Raw genomic sequence first — 19858 nt, forward strand, 5'->3', positions numbered from 1 at the left:
AACAAATAAATTATAAATATAAATATATGTGTATATATATATGTGTGTGTGTACAAATAAAATAATAATAATTATTATTATTAACATTTCTATTTTATTTTTGAAGCCATGACACGCAGCTTCCGTCTCTTCTTGTAGTTTTCCTGACTTGCTTGATCCAGCTCATCCTCCGGCTTCTTGCTCTCAGCTTCAAGTTATATAGTAATGCTGCCACTATGCGGGCACCGAGTGCATGTCACCTCAGGTGACTGGACGGCGGCTCCGTGCAGTTTTTAAACCCTCCACTGAGACACTTTCACACCAGTTCACTCACTGGAGCTCGACGTGAACACGACTGCTGTGGGTGTGAGGCTGTGATGATGGAGACTGATTGTTCACCTCTGAATGAAAATGTCTCATTGGCTTAAAGCAGGATTGTTTGTGCGCCCACACCGCCTGCTTCCCTGCAGCAGACAGCCAACCAAGAGCAGTCTAGGATCTTTTTGTTCATTTTCTTCCCCCGTGTGTGTGTGTGTGTGTGTGTGTGTGTGTGTGTGTGTGTGTGTGTGTGTGTGTGTGTGTGCGCTGTCTGGCTCCGGGCTCGCCTGTCCTCAGACGCCCGGCACACAGGCACTGACGGCCGTGACGCAGAGAAACGAAACGTGCAGATTAACGACAGGATCATGTGAGCATGGTTGTCCACCTCACGTGGAGATAATAATAACCCCGCACGGGCAGAAAGAACAGCAGCACGTTTCTGATTTATGTCACAGCTGATATCAGCATATCAGGAGCTCAGTGAATGCAGAGGAGTATCATGCTGAGCCAATATCAGAAAATAATACAGTAATGGTACAACATGGGGGAAAAGTCTCAGATCTGTTGGCCTGCTTAAATACACACTGCAGGTTGGTGTGAAGGAGTTAAATATAGCAGCAAAACGCCTATAGACCCATTTTACTGAATCAAAGGAAGTAGGATGCTATCGTGTCCCGAGGGGCCCCCTCATTGGTTGTTCTCTGTTGCTATGGTACCAGACATCAGATGCTGAAGTTTCATGCGTGACTTCTGCAGCAGGAGATATTAGCAGTGATGGAGAGAGTCAGAGAGTGATGTGTGAGTGTGAAGAGACAGGGGGATCTCACACACACACACACACACACACGCGCACACACACACACACACACACACACGGCACGGTGTGTGAAAGTGTGTGTGTGTGTGTGAGAGAGAAACAAATCAAGACAAATGCATCAACGCATTAACACATGGATGACTGGCTTAGAAAACGCCCTGCCAACAAAGTTATGATCGATGTAATGAAATTAAAAAGATACTGTGAGACAATAAGCGCAGGATACTTAATGAGACGCTTCTCTCAAACACTGATGGATGATTGTTGTTAATTGTTCCCAACTTCGAGGAGGAAATCTGTGAGAGGTGAAGTAAAAACCAGGTTTGATCCAGGATCACTTTGTGTGTTTGGGGCATCGTTGGTAATAGATATTTACTGAAAACTAAGCTAAAGTCACAGTGCGAAAGTTTATCTTACTGCGTGTATCTGCAGAATGCCACACGTCTGTAGCTCTGAATCACTGCCCACATCTTCAAATGATCACCTTGATAGTGATGCGCCCGTGGTGCCTGTGTTGTAAAAAGCTTGGTGTGTATTTATGTACATGTATCAGTAAATGTACATGTACATATATTTAAGGTACAGAAATACAACTAGTATCCAACCTGTTTGTCGCCATTTTGTCTTGTTTGCTTTGTTCTGTTTGTCTAACTTAACCATTTTGATTATAATTTCATTTATCATAAACTGTAAATTGCAATTCATGGAAAAAAAAAAAAAGTATATGTTAAAAAAGTGTTTTAAGACGCTGGAAATGTAAAATGCATAATCCTGAAACAGACCCAAGAAAGTCTGAGTGGCATCTTCTACTCCATTCTTCATCCAAACTCTCAACACAGGCACAAAAGTGCATTTCACATTAGACCTTGAATGTCGGCAACTAGACTCACCAACTTGTTTTTTTCTCTTGCGTTTTTTATTTTTTCTCTAAAAACAGATAGTCCGTCAAATATTGCACAGTAAAAATGCATACAAGTGAAAATATCAGCGGTTCAAAAAGAAGAGTCATTAGAAAAGGATGCATGAAAGAGTCCTTCTTTGGAGAAAGTGGTATATGATTGGTTGGTCTTTTTTCCTGTTTTGGCCCCCAGTCTGCTGGAAGATTAATTCCAAAGTATGAAAAAGGTTGCACACATGGAATTGCACATAACAGCAATATATGTGTCCTGTTTTTTTTTGTCAGATTTGGCAAATAATGAGGCTTCAAACCCATAACGCTCCACAACTCTTCAGATTAATCCAACGATGAGGAAGAAGGTGCTTGTAGTTCATCTGTGAGACGTTACAGGATTGCTCCATCAAAAGGCTTCACACACGGTGAGACCTGGATGGCGAGCACCACGGCATCCTGCGAGGAAAAGAAGGCTCCACGGGACTTCATCCAGCTCCATTTCACACAGCTCAGCAGGTATCATCAGCGCTGTCAGCTGCATAGAGATCCAGAATTTAGTCTCTTCCAAATAAGGCTAATGGAGATCCAGGTGGCAGGTTAAATTAAATCCTCCCTTTGTTAGTCAAGTTTGGCACTAATGCGTATCCACTGAAGAGCCTGTCTGGTGTATTGGACTGCGTGAGCGATGCTACTGTGAAGAGTCAAAGGCCCGGACAAAGTATTCAAGTAGTTGAAGAACTCTGTAACAAGAAAGGAAGACAGCACCCTTAAAACCTTTTTTCATGGGTGTTCAAACAGATTCGTTTGATGCATGTGGTTTATTCTCATGTAAATATGTGAAGCTTTTTTTCCCATCTCACACACTGGATGTGTCTGTGCGGCCCAGAGGAGCTCTCATACCTTTATTCTCCTTTGCAAGGTTGTCCGCCACCTCCCAGTACTCGTAGCTGTACAGGACACTGTTGGTAATGTTTAGGTGATTTGCTGCCATCTGGTGGATACGTTGGGGAATGCTGATGAGAGAGGGGAAGGCGCTGCCCCCGTGTGAACCCTGTCTGAGGTGTTTGGCATTGGGTGAGAGTGAGGAAGGGGGTCCTCCTGTACCCCTGGGAGTTAAACACACGTGTATAACAGAGTAATGGTGATCAATGAAGGCTCAGCGGCTGTAATCACAGCAAATGAATGTAACAGACTATAATAAAAAGTTATTATCCACCTACTTCCCAGAGTCATTCCAGCAGGGTGGTGTAGAAGGCACTTTGGGAGAACTCTGTAATGAGACCATACGCAAGGCTAAAAGTCATCTAATTACAAGCATTTCTACCAGAATCTGTCCAGAAATTTAACCACACTGAAATTTCCTGTAAACAGTAGAATCAGAACAGTTGTTTTCAGATATACCTTGAAGTAGTCCAGCAGAACTTTGGAGTATTTCAGTGCATGGTCCTTTTTTAAACGAAACATTTGCCAGTAAAGGAGGGCAAGGCATCGGAAGCTGTGGGCACACAAGCTCGTGTCAGGGAGACTTGGACAGGCCACAAATCATCCTCAAAAAGCACGTCCTTCAGCGTGATGATAGATGAGGTATAAACAGTGGAGATGGCATACGCACCACAGAACCGCCAGCTGTTTGTCTTCCTGTCTCGCCCCAGGGCCAGAGTGGCTCTTCAGCCTCATTGCGTACCTTAAAAGCACAGGCCTGTTAACAATGAAGCTGCGGTTCATGTATATGTATGTGTCTGTGAGTGTCTGCTTGTCCAAATCCCAAAGTACTCGAGTATGTGTCATTCACCTTATAAGCTCTACCGTCTCTGAGTACATGGTATAAGGAGATTTTGCCTCTAGTGGCCCTTCCTCCATTGCTTTCCCACATTCCATGAAGGACAGAGCAGCGTCAATGTAATTCACAGCCTTCCCCAGCTTGTCCACCTGAGAAAAAGACAACACAGGCAGAGATGGGAGTGAATATTAAAGGAATACTTAAATGTGTCAGTCTGAAGTGTCTAGAACAAGCAAGAATTAGCTGAGAATGTCTTGAGAAACCAGGAGCAAACCAAGCTCCATCAAAGGTGCTTCCTAACAACCGCGTCTTCTCTTCCTCTTAATTCACGTATGTTCAGTCTGCTCCCTGGGCTCAGCAAAGTGGCTTAAACTTTAGTTTCTATCTGGGCAAATATTTCTAGTTTTGAGCAGATGGCAGATATCCTACTGTTGGACAACAGCTAAAGAAAAATATACATTAATTGCATAATACATAATGATATTAATCTTTAGTTCGTTATACTACAAAGTCGTTTGTTATGTAGGTGCCATAATAATAATAATAATGCAGCATCCTCCACACAGGTCTACCTAAAAAGACTGTGGGCCAAATACTTGATCACAAACATTTTCTTACTTCTGGATCTTAAAGCCATAAATGACAACATGCAGGTCAGTTGACACAGGCCTTCTGGTTGACCAACATGAAATGTATACATATAGTATATTGTATGTTTCTCTGTGTAACACATTATATTTTCCCTGGAGACAACATTGCTTTGTAAATACAGTTTTGTCTGCTTGTTACTTAAATGACTTCAACATCCCACTTTTCCTTCACTGCCGACAGCTGATATTCTATCAATGATCAAGGACCCACCATAGCGTCGGCGCGGTGCTTCATCCTTTTAGCTTCATGTAAGTAGTACTCAGCATGGTGTGGACTGGGAAGATGGATGGAAAGACAAAAGTGTTGTATGTCACCAGTAGGCTGCGATACACAGATGTCTGGTGAGTCTGTATCTGACAAACATCAAGCTGTGCGGACTTCGTTTGATTTGCTCACGTTTCAGGGTTCGGTACGGTCCCCCTGTGTCCGGCAGGGCCCCAGGACTCGGACAGAGGTCTTGACACTTTTACACATTCCACCTCCATCTTGGGCTGAGTGCACAGATCAAAGCGAGGTGAAATAAACCCAAAAAGCTGTAAGAAATAGCAATGAAGATGGGATGATCTGAACACATATTTCTTCATATTACCTTTATGGCAGCATCTCTGTTCTTGTCTCTGTTCTTGTGGACATGGACGTGATGTTGCTCTGACGTCTTTGTTTTGGAGGGGGGCTCGGTGGACTCGGGGCTGTCGGACAGTGGAGACAGGGGAGACAATGGCCTCTTGCTGTCCAAATACTCCTCCAGGTACCTGCGAGTACACATAGCCACATTACGCACGATGGCGCATGTGTGTGTGGATATGAGACGAGGCGGTGTGTGTCTGGTGTTTTCTTACCCGTTGTGTGTGGTCTCCGTCACAAAGGTGTGCTCAGCTGTGTGAGATGAAGACTCTTTGTGGCCCGAGCGGTCATTTGCTAAAGGAATACTCCTCTTGCTTTCTCTGTGAGACGCACCATTCTCCAGCTGGTCACACACAAACACATATGCTTTAAAGAACACACTTATATCGATGCTTTCTGCCATGAGTTCGTACATGAAAACGTGCGAAGACACACAAATCAAACAGAGAAGAATATATATAACGTTGTCTACCTTGCGTTTCCTTTTGCTGTCTTTCGTTCCAGTCTCAGGGACATACAGGTGTTTCATAGCCTCCTTTTGTTTGTCCTTGGTTGATGAAGACGAGGGTTTTTTAACAGGCGAACTAGTCGTGCTGTCCGGGACCCTTTTGAGAAGACAGAGGTCAATCTGCACCACCAGATTTCGGAGTCCTCGCTGGGACGGTGCTGCAGCCTTGTCACCTCGCCCAAACGGGACTAAGGTGTAGAGTTTTTGCTTCCCCTCACTCTGCTGCGCCTCACTCGTATTACCTGACGTGGGTCCTCTGGAGTGCACCACCTTCGGCCTGCTGGCGTCAGTCGAGCCTGGGCCTCGCTGTGCCCTTTTGCCGAGTCTCTTGTTAGACGTAGAGTCTGCTGGGACCTTGGTGATCGGAGCTTGATATTCAGATTCTGAATCTGAATTTGAAGAGGAGGAGGCAGAGGATGAGGAGGACGATCTATGAGGAGTTGGGGAACGTGACACAGGAGGTGATGGGTCTCGCTGCAACTCTCTCCCCTCCTCACTCCTCCCTCCCTTCTTTGCCCTCCCCTGGTGGTGTGAGTTGTCTTGAAGGCGGTGATGCTCGGTGTTGGTGGGCAGTCTCTGTTTGGCTTGAACCGTTTGCCATTCGCGTCTATGTTGCTGCTCTCGCCTCCTCCTGTCTTCCGCTCTTGCTGGCTCCTCGCTCTTCCTATGCCTCTCTATCCCTCCCTCCTCCTCTTCCTCCTCCTCCTCTTCGTCTGCCGAACTCTGGATCCAGGGACGTCTCAGCAGCTGCTCCTCCGCCAGCCTCCTGTCTTCCTTTCTCTCCGGTTTCCCCTGTTGTTTTTCCTTATGTCTGCCCTCTTTTCTCTCGTGCTTTCTCCCCTCTGCTTGGGTCAGACGGTCTCCTCTGCGTTCCACCTCCTGTTCCTTGGACTGGGGTTTCTTCGGAGTTGTTTTTGTGTGGTTAACACGCACAGGAGACTTGGCCCTAGGTTTTAGGCTCGGGTTTGATCTAGAGTTCAACCCAGTGTTATAATTAGAGGCAGCTTTAGAGGTAGATTGGGAGTGACCAGAGTTGGTTTCACGACTAGTAGGAACTAAGTGCTTTGCTCTTGTGGGGCTGTGTTGTAAGCTAGATTGAAACGAAGGCCTGGGCTTGTGGTTAGAGTTGTGGTTGGATCCACTACTCAGGACTTGCTCAAAACGCAATGTGTGTTTGGCTTTGGGAGCCTCAGAGAGCTGTTTAGAACTTGGATGAAAGTTGGGCTTGGGTCTGGATTTGTGGCCGGGACACTGATTAGAGTTTAAAACAGCAGAAGCCTTGGATTTGTTTTGGGTTTGGTCTTGGTCCTGCGTGGGTCGAGTCTTGGGCCTGTGCTGATGAGCTGGTTGAAGATGAGTACTGTTTGTAGGCTTGCTCTTGGTGTCGGTGTTAGGCACTGGGGCAATCCATGACCTGTTTTTTGTCCTGTGGGGATTGGCTGGTACGCTAGGTTGTGTGTTCTGACTCTGAACTTCAGGATAGTGACAAACCCTGGAAGGAGCAGGTAGGCTGGGACTAGGGCTCCTTGGAGGGTCTCTGGGTATAGGGCTAGGACTACGGCTAGCTCTCGGGCTCCCACATGGACTGGGGCAAACACTTAGAGCCGGACTGGGGATCGTGCGGTGCGTCGGGCTAGGGCTGGGGCTTGGGCAGGTGCTGGGAAATGGGCTGGGGCTAGGGCAGAAGCTATATCCAGGGCTGGGTAGGGGGCTGCTGTTGTGGCTGTAATTGAACTGTGGGCTGGGAATAGGGCTTTGGCTCGGGCTGTATTCCTGATTGCTGTCCCAGGATCTGGCTGGTGATGGGGCTCTCTGTGTGTGGGGAGAGCGATGGTGTCCTGAAATGCTCTGGGAGGGATCTTGTTTGCTGCTGGCAGATTTTTTCTGGGACTTCTTCAACCATTTATCCAATTGCCACTGGGCAACAGAGGGTTGATCAGTCTTAAGAAAGCCCAAAAAGACAACAAATGTCAAACATGAAGAAGATTAATTTAAAATGAATCTTTGCTATTATAGGTGAGCTTTACAAATACACATGCAGTGGTGGAAGAAGTTTAGTTAGTTCCTTTCCTTCTTCCCTTAACTAAAAGTCATAATACAGCAATATGAAATAATACTGTTACAAGTAAAAGTCTGACATTAAAAATATAAACAAGCATTTTCAACAACATTTACTTAAAGTGTCAAAGGAAGTTATAGATTATATCATTGGACTATTATTAGTGACGTATTAATGTGTAAGCAGACTTTTTTTTAATTAGATATTTCTGGCTAAAAAATCTGTTAAATGTCATCCTGTTTTAAAATGAAATGAAACCACCTACTGCACTAACTGTGTCTAAGTATAAGGTGTGTCTCTGTACTAGAATTATGAAAACTGAAACTTGACTTAAGAAACTGTGTTGAAAACAAGCCAAAACATTCTTACTGCACTGGTGCATTTGTTCACATTTTAAGAAAATAAGGGGTTAGGACTCAATTAGAGACAAAAATAGCTTGATAACAAGGATATTTTTGTATTATGATCATTTTAACGTTGAAAAAAATCTTAATTACTAGAATAAATTATATAAGATTAGAATAGAAAAGACATTAAATCCAAGTATAAAACTAGTGAAGGCAAAGGATGACAAAAAAGTGAATATCTAAGTAAAGTACAAACACTTCAAAATTGTACTTAAACACAAAATTGACACACGACACAGGTCTGTTTAGGTACTAGTTAAGAGTTAACTAGTTGCAAGCAGAGAATGCAGGATCACATACCATAACCATGACCATGTGAGGAGTGACACATATTTGTGTGTGTGCACATACCACAACATTCCCACACTGCAGGAGAACCATCTAAAATGCACCACAACCACTGCACATAGCAAACGCCTCACTGACTCGGCTGCTGTTAGCACAATTAAAAGTCCAGATGATGAACGTGGATTGTGACTCATGTCCAAAAAAATGTCAGTCGAATAAAAATTCCAGCTGACATTATAACCTCCTTTCAATAGCCTACTTACTGCGTTGTCTCACAGTCCACATCTGTGCTTACAGTAGCTCAACCCCCATCCAATTATGCCAAATGACTCACTTAGTGTTTGCTTAACAACTGGCTCGGTAACCGTAAGAATGTGAAGAACACAAGAGAAAAGTTTTTGACCCAAATTTAAGAAGAGGATACTCACGGCCAGAGAGCAAACTTCTTCCTCTCTCTTAAGTTTTCTTTTTCTCTCTTCGCTGACCAGGAGCTAAATTAAAGCTCTACTCCTCAAGTCAAACAGTGACCCCCCCCCCTTCCCACATCCCTTGCCCTCTTTCCAGAGAAGACACTGCATCTCTTGTACCGTCTCAGCTTGCCCTCCCTCCTTCTTTTCTGTCCCTCCCTCTCTCTCTCCCTCTCTCTCTCTCTCTCTCTCTCTCTCTTTCTCTCTCTCACTACCTGGAACTCTGGATTTGCTGCTTCCATAACTCCAACCCCCATCTCTTCCTTGGGAGACATTTAAACAGTCCACGTAAATGAAAAACACATGGTGTGCACCCCCCACCTCCCAGACACACACACCACTCCCTCCCTCTCTATAGGGGCCCAATGTAGTGCATGTTTAGTAATACGGTCCGCTATGTCGTACAGGGCCCTCCATTCATAAAAGAGGAGCAGGTTTCTCCTTCATTCCCCACATAGCACACGTCTCGAACCAGCCCCCACAATGCCCCACACCTCCAAAAGCCCATCATACCCACCATGCTGTACACCTCAGCACTAAAATATTTATCGAAGATGATAATATGCAAGTAGTCCACATTCTCTGTGAGCGCTGTTGTTCAGAAGGAGAAGGTAACTCTAGTTGTAGATGTCAACATGAGCTCAAGCCTTGATGATTTCCATGTCCTGAGGGCTTTCCTCCTTAAGACTGGGCCTGTTGACATGACACCCAGACACTAATTCCCAAGGCTGTCCCTCTGCCCCCCCCCCCAATTCTTCTCCTCCTCCTTCTCCTCTCCAACTCACATGAATTCCTCTTTCCTCTGTCCCTCCCCACACCTGCCGTCAACTGCCTCGAGGCCCCACTCCCCGTAGAGAATTCCCTAGAGGGCACACAACCACAGGAAGAGACACACAAACGAGACATGGACAGAGGGCAGAGGGAGAGGCTGCGGCTAAGCGCTGGTACCTCCTTGCCGTCGCATGGCGGCTGCGCGTTGGCAGGCGACGAAGGATCTGGGTGAACTTCTGGGCTCCGGCTGGGGCTGCGGGAGTGAAGGCTGCTGCTGCCCGACTCAGCGGTGCAGTCTGAGCCCGAAGAGTCCGAGCTGGAATGTCTCACCCGCCTGCCATGTGTGTGCGCTCGCTGTGATGACAGGCTGTCATTCAACACACACACAAACACCAGAGAGGGGTCAGCGTGGGTACACAGCCGAGTGGAGCGCACACACACACACACAGATACACACACACAGGCAGACAGATGCTTATAATTCACACTTTCACTGATGTTTCCAGACAAACAGTCATGCAAAAACAATATGCACACATGATATTTTTACTCAAGTACCTGTGTCCATCCCAAGACGTTGACTCATGAGTTGCCTTTAAGGATACAAAACAAAAAAAAAACGTATCATCCACCACAGCAGGTTAATGAACAACTAGATGTGCACTTGATCTGTCACTTCTGCCGCTTGACATCGTAATATAATTGGTTGCAAATATAGAAACAGCTTTAAAAACAGCTTTTAACCGTGCCAACCGTGCCAAACTGCCGAAGGGTGAACATTAAAAACTACCAGAAAAACAGGTAAGAGATGCCCAACACTCCAGTCATAATCTCTACCTTGTTTTCACTCTCTCACCCTGTCATCTCACACTTTTTCTCAATGTCTGTCCGCCAACTCAAGCATGCAGAGACATGTGCAACTTCAGTCAAAACAACTTATAGTAGTTTGTTAGTTTTTATTTCTATGTCATGCCACATATCAAGCCCAACACACGAGATGTTAAGACACTGTTGTCTTACAAAACATCCATCTTCTAGTAATAGGTGTCTTGATAAAAATGTCTCATACTGGTTGTGACCAGCAAATGTAGTGAAGCATCATCCACATTCACAAAATCAACAACTGGTTTTATCCGACCAAGAAAACAATGCTAATGTTTTTATTATTATTAACCATTAATAATAAAGAAACAATATAGAAATATCATCTTCAAACTACTTTGAAATGTAGTGATCGCAGAGTATCACCTACCCTGTGAGTGTCATCGTCATCACTGCTCAGTTTCAGGTCATCAGCAAGCATGCTGTAAGAAAAGAAACAAAACAAATATCACACACTGTTGGGTTTCCAAAAGAAATGCAACAACCAAGGTCACAGGACCGACTCTGATGTCTCAACTCAGGTAATCTGCAGACGCTGAAAACTGATCTAATACGACAAATCTTAAATCTGTTTATATCACTGTGAAGAGATTGTATTAAAGTGGGTTGGTCACATCATGGCTGATATGGCTGAAATGTGACAATATCAAACAAAGAGACTTTCATATTGAGACATCCACAGTTAAAATAATTATAATAAGATGTTAAAATGACCTCCAACATAACAATAACCAATAAAGATTCATACGGACAATTTCATTAAAATGCTCTTAATCTACTGTACTAATCTACTGATTTTGTCTTGCTAATATATGTAACTAAACACGGTTCAGTCAGATTGCAAAATGTGCTTAAATACTGCAGAAAAAAAAAAAGACTTCTTCCAAATGTTTTGGGAATGTTAACTCCCATAAAACTGCTGTGTTACATAACAAAGGTTGTGTGGTAATGTGGAAGACGCAGCTGGCTTACAACGGTGAACATGTGTTTCACACTAAAAAGAGGATGTAAAGAGGTAACAAACAGGAGCACATCGGTCTCCACTGACAGCTTTCCAGAATGTGACTGGCCTCTGACCTGACATGTGTTATGAGGCATGAAACACTGTGAACTGACACTGTATGTGAAATTCTCTATCTTTAATGCTCTTCCCTGTGGCTTTAAAGCCCATGATGTTGATGATTTGTATCTAAATTTACAAAAGCTGCTGAGACGAAAATACAAATTATGTGTGTGATATATTATATCATGTGTGTGCGTGCCACAGCGGGAGTTCAGGCTTGATGACCTTCGGTGGATCGGGTTTCCTCATGTCCCACTTACGATTTGTGAGGTGCCACGTGAGGTTGGTGGGTCATTCGCAGCTGAACATCCCCCCGACCTTCAAGAGCGAGAGAGGGAGAAAACATATTGAAAAACAGACAGCAAGCCATAACAGAGCACAAATCGTAAATTACTGCACATATCAGATAAGCAAACTTAGTCAGTGAGCACATACTTTGCCTTTGCTGTGTAGTCGGTAGTTTTGCTTCCTTGGGAAAGAGAGAGAACAAAAGGTAATGAGCAAAAATCTTTATTTACATGGATAAGAGTAGGCCACTGATTTAGTGTTGCACTATAGAATAACACTGTCGAAATCCAAATCGATGCAGCACAGCCAGAGATATCATCCTTTTTGTCCCATGCATTCTTGTTCCTTGTCAAAACCTGGCACCTACATTACCCACAATGCAACGTGACCGCCAACAGTTCGCTTTTGAGATCCAGGTGTGTCATGCTAGTAGCGGCTAATGTAGCCTCGAATCGCTAGGCTCGAGCAGGGATGAGGAACGGGGCTGCAGAGGTTTGGCAAACTCACTTCTTTCTAACTTCAATTTTTAAACAAGTCTCAACTGACGCTGACTCAAATGACATCACTTGAGGCAGTTTATAGGACTTAGCGCAGCTCCCTTTGGAGACACAAACGGTTTTATCCAACTTTTTTCACATTACAATATTACAGGCATATGTAAAATTGATGGAATTCCCCTTTAATGATAAAAAAATACACAACAAACACACATATAGCACACACACAGACACACACACATACCTTAGAGTTGTATAGGATCCGCTGGGCCTGGTCACCCCCTAAGGCTTGCTGGGACGGCCAGGACTGAGTCATGTCCTGTGCAGCAGAAGGGAGGTGGGGTCAAAGGTGAATTGCTAGATGCCACTATAACTGATGGTCCTCACAAACAGAAACTCAAGGCACCCTAAATCTGTCATTCAAACTTTCTTTACTTTACTTTCATTTAGGAGTAACTTATCGCTCCCACTCACACACACACAGTGCTTATCATCAGCACGGTTCCTGCCCACCAGGGGGAGTGTGACTGGCTGTAAATGGGTTGGTCTCAGGCTCTAGTGTTGGCTGCAGGCTGGGAGGTGTGTGTTACGTGGCTGGTGTGGGAGTGTGTACTTTGTGGTGGCGTCAAGATTCCTGTGCAATCATTTTGTTTCTTTTTGATTGATCGCCAGCTGTATCTTTTTCCCAGCATTTCAAGCATCTGCTATATTTTCACCTATTTGTTTTTATGTCTCATAGTTTCCTTTCCTATTTTGGAGAGTGTATTTGTTTATGGCTATCTTCACTCAGTGACACCCTGGCTCTCCAGCAGCAGCAGCTGTATTACTGCAGTAACTAACAGCAGCTCTATTTGTTTTGATTTTGAACAAATTAGACATCACATGATCTAGTAAACTTAGAAAAGGCATAATTTTGCATTCTTGGAGGATAGGTCTGAGTATCACTAGGCTGTTGAGGTTCTCAGCTTTTAAAAAGTGGCACTCCCAAAGGTGTGCAATCAGTGAACGAGAACACAGAAGACAGCTCATCAAAACATTTGTAGCTTATCAGGCAGCCCTGGGGAAATCATACAAGGTGTCAGGTGGCTCAGGACCACATCAAGTAGTCATCAGTATCTGGTGCAACAGTTGAAATCACAGTGCAGCTGTAGGGTACAAGAGGTAGCAATTACATGGGAGGACCGTGGAAGGAAGGAACTAAAAGGAGCATCTATGCATCAACCCTGGGCAGCTGCAGAAAACACTGATGCAGTAACTGCACTGTTACCTGAAAGTCCTCTGTTAAGACACTGCAGTGACTTACAGTGTCAGCTGTTGTGACGGCAAAAAGTGACCCAAAGAGGTCTTGTCTGGACAGTGAGTTGTATACTAAAGGTCTCTGACATTCAAGGACAAATTTGGTAACTGATTAGTCATTTTTCTCACTTCTAAAATAAGATATGGAAAATGTGTTGATTGCAATCTTGCAAATATGAAGATTTTCTTGTTCTTCATTTTTGTATTGATGTTGAATACATTAAGAAAAAATATGCTATTTTAAGGCATCACTTCATGCTAAGTTAACTTATGATGGACATTTGCGATAACTTTTAACTTTTTACGGACTAAAAGATTTGTGAACCTTCAATAAAATAATCAAAACATTAATTTCAAACTATTAATTAAATTACTGTTGGTTGTAACTGCAGCCACCCCAAAATAAAGTTATTCAACTCTTAAATGACGGTAGAATTGCAGCCGCACATAGAGACGCCTAACCACTCGACACAAAAGTTGATGGTATTTCACCGAGGTGGTGCTACAGCAACAAGATACATTTTTATGGCCAAAACTTTACAGTCACCACCCCCATCCTTTCCCAAATCCCTAATAATCCTGCACACGATTACAGATATTCTCCAAAAATCATGTCTGCCATCTGCCAATCATTATGATTACTGTGTTTCTTAATGCAGATTAAATCCTGATGCAATATGAAATTTAAAAAAAGATAAATAAAAGAGGATAAAGTTTTTCATGTATTTCTAATACATGTGGTGGATGCTCACAGCTGAGCGACAGTGACACTGTCTGTTTGTGCATATGTGTATGTGCCACTTCTCACCCCGAGGGAAGACAGAAGAGTCTGGGAAGATTACATATAATTATCCACTTGGACTATTATAAAAAATTAACCCCATGTTTTATTTGTTCTCTGCCACATACTCGAGAAGAAACCATCCACATGGAGACAGCCCTGCGTCCACAGCACGCTGTCTTTGCTCCTGCTCTGATTATAATCTCTGCTGATTAGATTGCCCGCAATCACACTCAGACAAACCAGGCCTCATGGATGCTGACAAAATGGCCTGATTTTTTACCATTCATTTACCATTTTAGCAGGATCTGGTTCCTCAGCTCTGGTTCCGTCCTCAGGGTGATGTATATGTGTGTGACAATGATTGGGTGAGGGAGGGCAGGAGGTTTCTTGACTGGCAAAACAGAGAGCAAGCTCTGGAAAAGGTCTTGTTTTATCAGCTAGGATGTCTGAGGATTTGTGCGTGTGTGTGTGTGTGTGTGCGCACGTGTGTGTGCGCAAAAAAAAGAAAAGAATATGACATATACTTTTAAGCAGATCTTGTTTCCCTTGTTTCAAGTTTTTATGCTAAGATAAGCTAAGCTAACAAGCTGGCTATAGCTTCATATTTAGTGTCCAAACATGAAAGTGGTATCCATCTTCTCATCTAACTCTCAGCCAGAAAGCAAATACGTGTTAAGTGTGTGGGTGCGCAACTTTAACTTTACCGGGATTCTGCTTTGAGGATTGTTTCCAATTTCATTCAATCTAATCCAAAGATGCTCATCAAATAACGGATTTTTATGAATCTGAGAAGTGGCTCTAAGGCTTCTCTCTTCCTCTCCTGCTCTTCCCATCCTCGACAGTAAGCCCCGGAGGGCAAGTGTTTCCTCTCTCTATGCATCCTTTGACTTCGTTATCTCCCCTCCCTCAGTCACCAAGGACACAGCACCAGCCCTCGCCGCTTTCCTCCTCCGACAACAACAAGCTCTCCCAGGTGGAGCATTATGTGTTGCTATCTTCCTCCCAACCTTCCCCATCCCACGTTCTGTACGTCTGTTCTGCTCCTCCGCACCTCCTACAGCATGTGTCCCACATCAGTGACAGGACGCAGGGAGCAGCGATCCTCTGCTTTGTAACACCTCCAACTTAACACGAATAATAAGTAGAGACAGCTCAGAGATGTCTGTTAAAGCTGAAAAGATTACAAACTGAGTGGCTGATCAACAGAACACTGACCTGCAACTGTTTTAATAATCAATTAATAGATTAAATAAATTTTTCAGCCAAAACTCCTTTATTGCATTATTAACAGAAATTCTCTAATTCCAGCAACTCAGACTTTTCTATCTTTTATTTCATAACAAATTGAAGATCTGTGGGGTTTGAACTGTTGGTCAGACAAAACCGGATATTTGAAGATGTCACTTTGGATTCTGGGAAATTTAAATGGACATTTTTTTTACATTTACATAAAATAAATGACTAATCAAATAATTAGAAAAATAATCAACAGATCAATCAGTAGTGAAAATAATCGCTAGATGCCGCCCTGAGCCCTTTGTGCTACTGGTGTAAATTACATAAATGAATGAAATGAAACTTAAATACTGAAACTGAAATAATATTACATTGATAATAACACGACTTGATAAACTTAAAAGGGGCTGAATAAGTGCGCAGGTTTAAAGTCAATTCATGCTACTGTGACTATTAGTGAAGCTGCATGTTATAAGGAAGAAGAATCAATTATCAAAGCCAAGCAATGAAAAAAAAAACCCACCAAAAGTGATTCCTTACCTCCAGAATATCTTTGGCACAGCTGTTGTGTTGGCTTCTTGTTACCTGTGCAAAGAGAAGGACAGGAGTGATCAGAGGAAGCTAAGACCGACACATCAGAACAACCGACACATCAGAACAACAGACACAAGTCCGGTCATTAACTAGAGTAGACAAGCACATGGAGGGAGAGCCACTGCAAACACACACACACACACACACACCGTATTTGAACATTTGCATTACACCAAAGTCCCGTGTGTGTCTCATCTAAAATTCAGACAGAAGACACACTTCTGCTCGTTCAACAGCAAATATAGCTGTGCACTTGTTCTCACAAATAAACTACATATTTCTTTCACTATCCGTTGTTCCATACGTGAACTTTCATGTTTGAGTCGCCATCACAAAGACAAGACACACACATAAATATACATACATGGTACAAAAATCACCTTCTGCACTCTGCTTCCCGCCTTTTTGCACTAACGATCACAATACAGTGTGGCACTGTACTGTAACCCTCAAGTCACACTCACACACACACACACACACACACAGTAATTGTGAGAGTTGTGAGGAGGCTGAAGCTCGTTGGTGACTCATATTTTTGAAATCACAGCTGCAGATGATCAGACGGATGCTGACTCTGTTGCAAGCAACTTTCAGTTTCCATCCATGTTGGGTGGCCTCTCTCTCCCTCCCTCCCCCTCTATCTATCTATCTACCTCTCTCTCTCTCTCTCTCTCTCTCTCTCTCTCTCCCTCCCCCCTCGTTTCCCCCATTTTCGCAATTCAACTCACAATTCAAATTCACCTTGTTGGCACAAAGGCTGACAAACATGTTGCTCAAGCATTAAAGATAAAGGACAAATACTTCATACATTACTTCACACTTCCCCTTGTGTGCGTAGGTGCTTTTCTGTATATGTGGGCCTGTGTTTCATTCTTACTGTCAGTTTTGTGTGTGATGATCCCTCTGCACAAATTAGTAGCAAAAAAAATGTTTCCTTTGGTTCCTCATTTAGTAACCACTTACTATGTTTATCAGGCTAGATTTTTTTTCACTTTCACTTTTTTCACCGTTCTGAATTTCTGTATTTCTACTCAGTCTCTCTACTCAGTTTAAAGAACATTTTTATTGCACACAATTTCCCTTTTATTTCTGGTGATTTGCTTCTTATTTCTATGCTGCACTCTCTCTTCAGTGCAGCATAAGTAAGAAAATGAGTATGCGGTGCAGCTTGCATGCACGTGTATGTGTGTGTGTGTGTGTGTGTGTGTGTGTGTGTGTGTGAGTGTGTGAAACTGTCTCTTCTTGCATGCATGACTCCATGACTCACGAAGGTCAGTGTCTGAGTGGCTGGACTCTAAGCCTGCGGATGGAAAACTGTGTGTGTGAAAACTGTCTGATTATCACAGCTACAAGGCAGTTATGAAGCCGAGGGCACTAAATGAAAAACACAAACACAGACAGCCAGTACTTCACCTCCCTGTGGCTCTGCACGAGCTAAAGTCAGACCTGCTTCCTCAGCTTACACTAACGGGGCCATTAGTATGGATGTTAACATGTGCAGTGTGTTTCACACGACCATTCCCACCAGCATCACAGGCTGCTCTGGTGCAATACCCTGATGAATGACATCCCTCTGGGCTAAACAAAACACAACCCATCATACCTGCAACAAGCAGCATGCAAGCCAACAACACAACTAACCACCTGTTACAATCTTAACATATCAGCAAATACTGAAGTTATGCTAATTTCTAGGTTCTGTTCAGCACTTCTGTAAGTGTTGAATGCCTGAATGTGAAGAGACTTTTAATCTGAAAACTGAATCTTAATGACCATAGAGGAACAAAATGCACGACTCTGCAGAAATCATCCCATTATCTTATTCCAGTGTGCTGAAAAAAGGGTCATTCTTCACACATAAAATACAGGCACCTCAGGTACAAACTGGTAACTCTGCATTATTAGTGGGCTATACTTCATACGACCAACTCTCACCTGAGAATAAGCGCATCGGAGTAGAAAACAGACAATGGAAAGTTTCCCTTTGCCACCGATCACAGTAGGCATGGTTCCTGGATGGTCAGTGCTCTCCTCCGGGGTCCATGCCAGTGAGGACTGGCGCTGAAAGCAGCGGGATGCGGTCCCCCTGTCCCTGACGCAGGCAGACCGGCTCCTTCTCTAGATCCTCCGCGCAGTGTGTTAGAGAGAGTGTGTGTGTGTGTGTGTGGGCGGGCCGGTAACGTCAGAGATGACACACACGCAGCTCACGCACGGAGATCACGACTCACAGTGGCCCTGTGGACGTTCAGCACCGGTGGATTAAGATGTCAGAGCCTTTCAGAGCTGCTAAAAATAAAATATAATAAAATATAATACATAAGTTTTATGACAACTTGTCCACCTTTGCAGGGGCGAAGCTATGAATTATGGGGCCCTTAAATCTGCATTATTTCTTTTTTTGGCCACTTGGGGGCATTTGACAAAATGTCACGTTATAAAGTTGATATGTTGCAAACACATCAAGAGCTCCTTTTCCATCAAAATTTCCAGGAACTTTCATCACCAGGGATTTATTTACCTGGGTAAAATAACTCCTGGTAATCTGTGTGGTTTGTGTTTCCCGAACATTTATTCAAATCAGGCTGATGACGTATGGGGGACGTAAAGTACGTCGTCCGGACCCACTGCGACTGTTGTGGTCCTTCAGCGTCTTATAATCTTGCCTAAGTTTCTTTGTTTCTACATTAACTCCACCAGCTTTTCTTTGTTGGCTATTCTTCCATAGACTCGGTCGTCCCGCTGAATTTCTTCCTCGGCAAATACGTTCAAAAGAGCCTGGACCTCGTCGTCCGTCTACTTCTCGTAGCGCGATACTGAGAGCAGAGGACAATTGTAAACGTGCCACCTTGTAGACCGTGGTGCCGCTGGGGGGCGGGACACCCCCCTAATATAATGGTAGGGGAAACACTGATCAAAATACAAACTAAGTGAAGCTTGTAGAAATGAAATAAACAAGCTTGCAGCCACGCTAGCTTAAACACGGAAGTGCGGAACGCTGCAAGTGTGTTCCACCAATCAGCGTCCTTCAGCACAGAGCCCCGCCCCTCATGAATTCCGGGTAATCTGAAAAGTACCTCCTCCCTAATGGGAACTATTTCAGGGAAAGTTTGGGGTTGAGGGAAAGTTTTTCCCCGGGTAATTTCGGTTTCGGTTTTTTTCAAAATCCGCTCCATGCCGAAGTATGCAAGTAAGCCTGCAGCCAAACATGCTCAAGGAACACAAAGAGAAACTTTGTTTTTCGTGCTCAATTTTAATAATTTCAATTTGCACGACATACAAATTTTGGTCATGTGGGCCTTTGCATTGACCTCATATGTCAGCGCATGGCATGAAAAATATCCTAACCCTCATTGTAGGTGTGAACGCTGCCTAATCCAAATATTTCTTTTTCTGTGCCCTTCATCCTAAACCAAACACTTAAGGTCACTGACAACAAACCTTTTGGAAAATTCCTTCCAGGGTGAAGATATTCAGAAACTCGACAGGTAAAAAATGTTTACATGTCTTTTACACCATTGTTTCCTTGCCAACACAGCTTTTTACATGTCGAAACATAAATGTACAGTTAACTCTCCCACTATACTTAAGTACAGAGGTGTCAACATTACTGGCCAGAGGTCTTTTGTTGAGAATAACTGTCTGCTGCTGCTGCTGGAA

At 43.7% G+C, this 19858-nt stretch overlaps 1 protein-coding gene across 1 annotated transcript; it reads right to left on the reverse strand.

Annotated features, from left to right (window-relative positions):
* Nucleotides 1-2038: 2038 nt before the first annotated feature.
* On the reverse strand, nucleotides 2039-18314 carry aff3 (AF4/FMR2 family, member 3). The gene is made up of 19 exons (XM_070838742.1): nucleotides 18137-18314; nucleotides 16148-16192; nucleotides 12536-12610; nucleotides 11942-11975; nucleotides 11767-11824; nucleotides 10814-10865; nucleotides 10120-10154; nucleotides 9739-9928; nucleotides 5534-7510; nucleotides 5277-5404; nucleotides 5027-5189; nucleotides 4834-4928; nucleotides 4648-4711; nucleotides 3799-3935; nucleotides 3619-3690; nucleotides 3408-3501; nucleotides 3227-3276; nucleotides 2907-3112; nucleotides 2039-2746 (listed from the first exon to the last, which is right to left on the reverse strand). The coding sequence occupies exons 1-19, from the start codon at nucleotides 18206-18208 to the stop codon at nucleotides 2625-2627; spliced, it is 3669 nt and encodes a 1222-aa protein (XP_070694843.1). The 5' UTR covers nucleotides 18209-18314; the 3' UTR covers nucleotides 2039-2624.
* Between the last annotated feature and the right edge of the window lie 1544 nt (nucleotides 18315-19858).

This window comes from Pempheris klunzingeri, chromosome 10 (genome assembly GCF_042242105.1).
Source record: "Pempheris klunzingeri isolate RE-2024b chromosome 10, fPemKlu1.hap1, whole genome shotgun sequence".
NCBI classification, from domain to species: Eukaryota; Metazoa; Chordata; class Actinopteri; order Acropomatiformes; family Pempheridae; genus Pempheris; species Pempheris klunzingeri.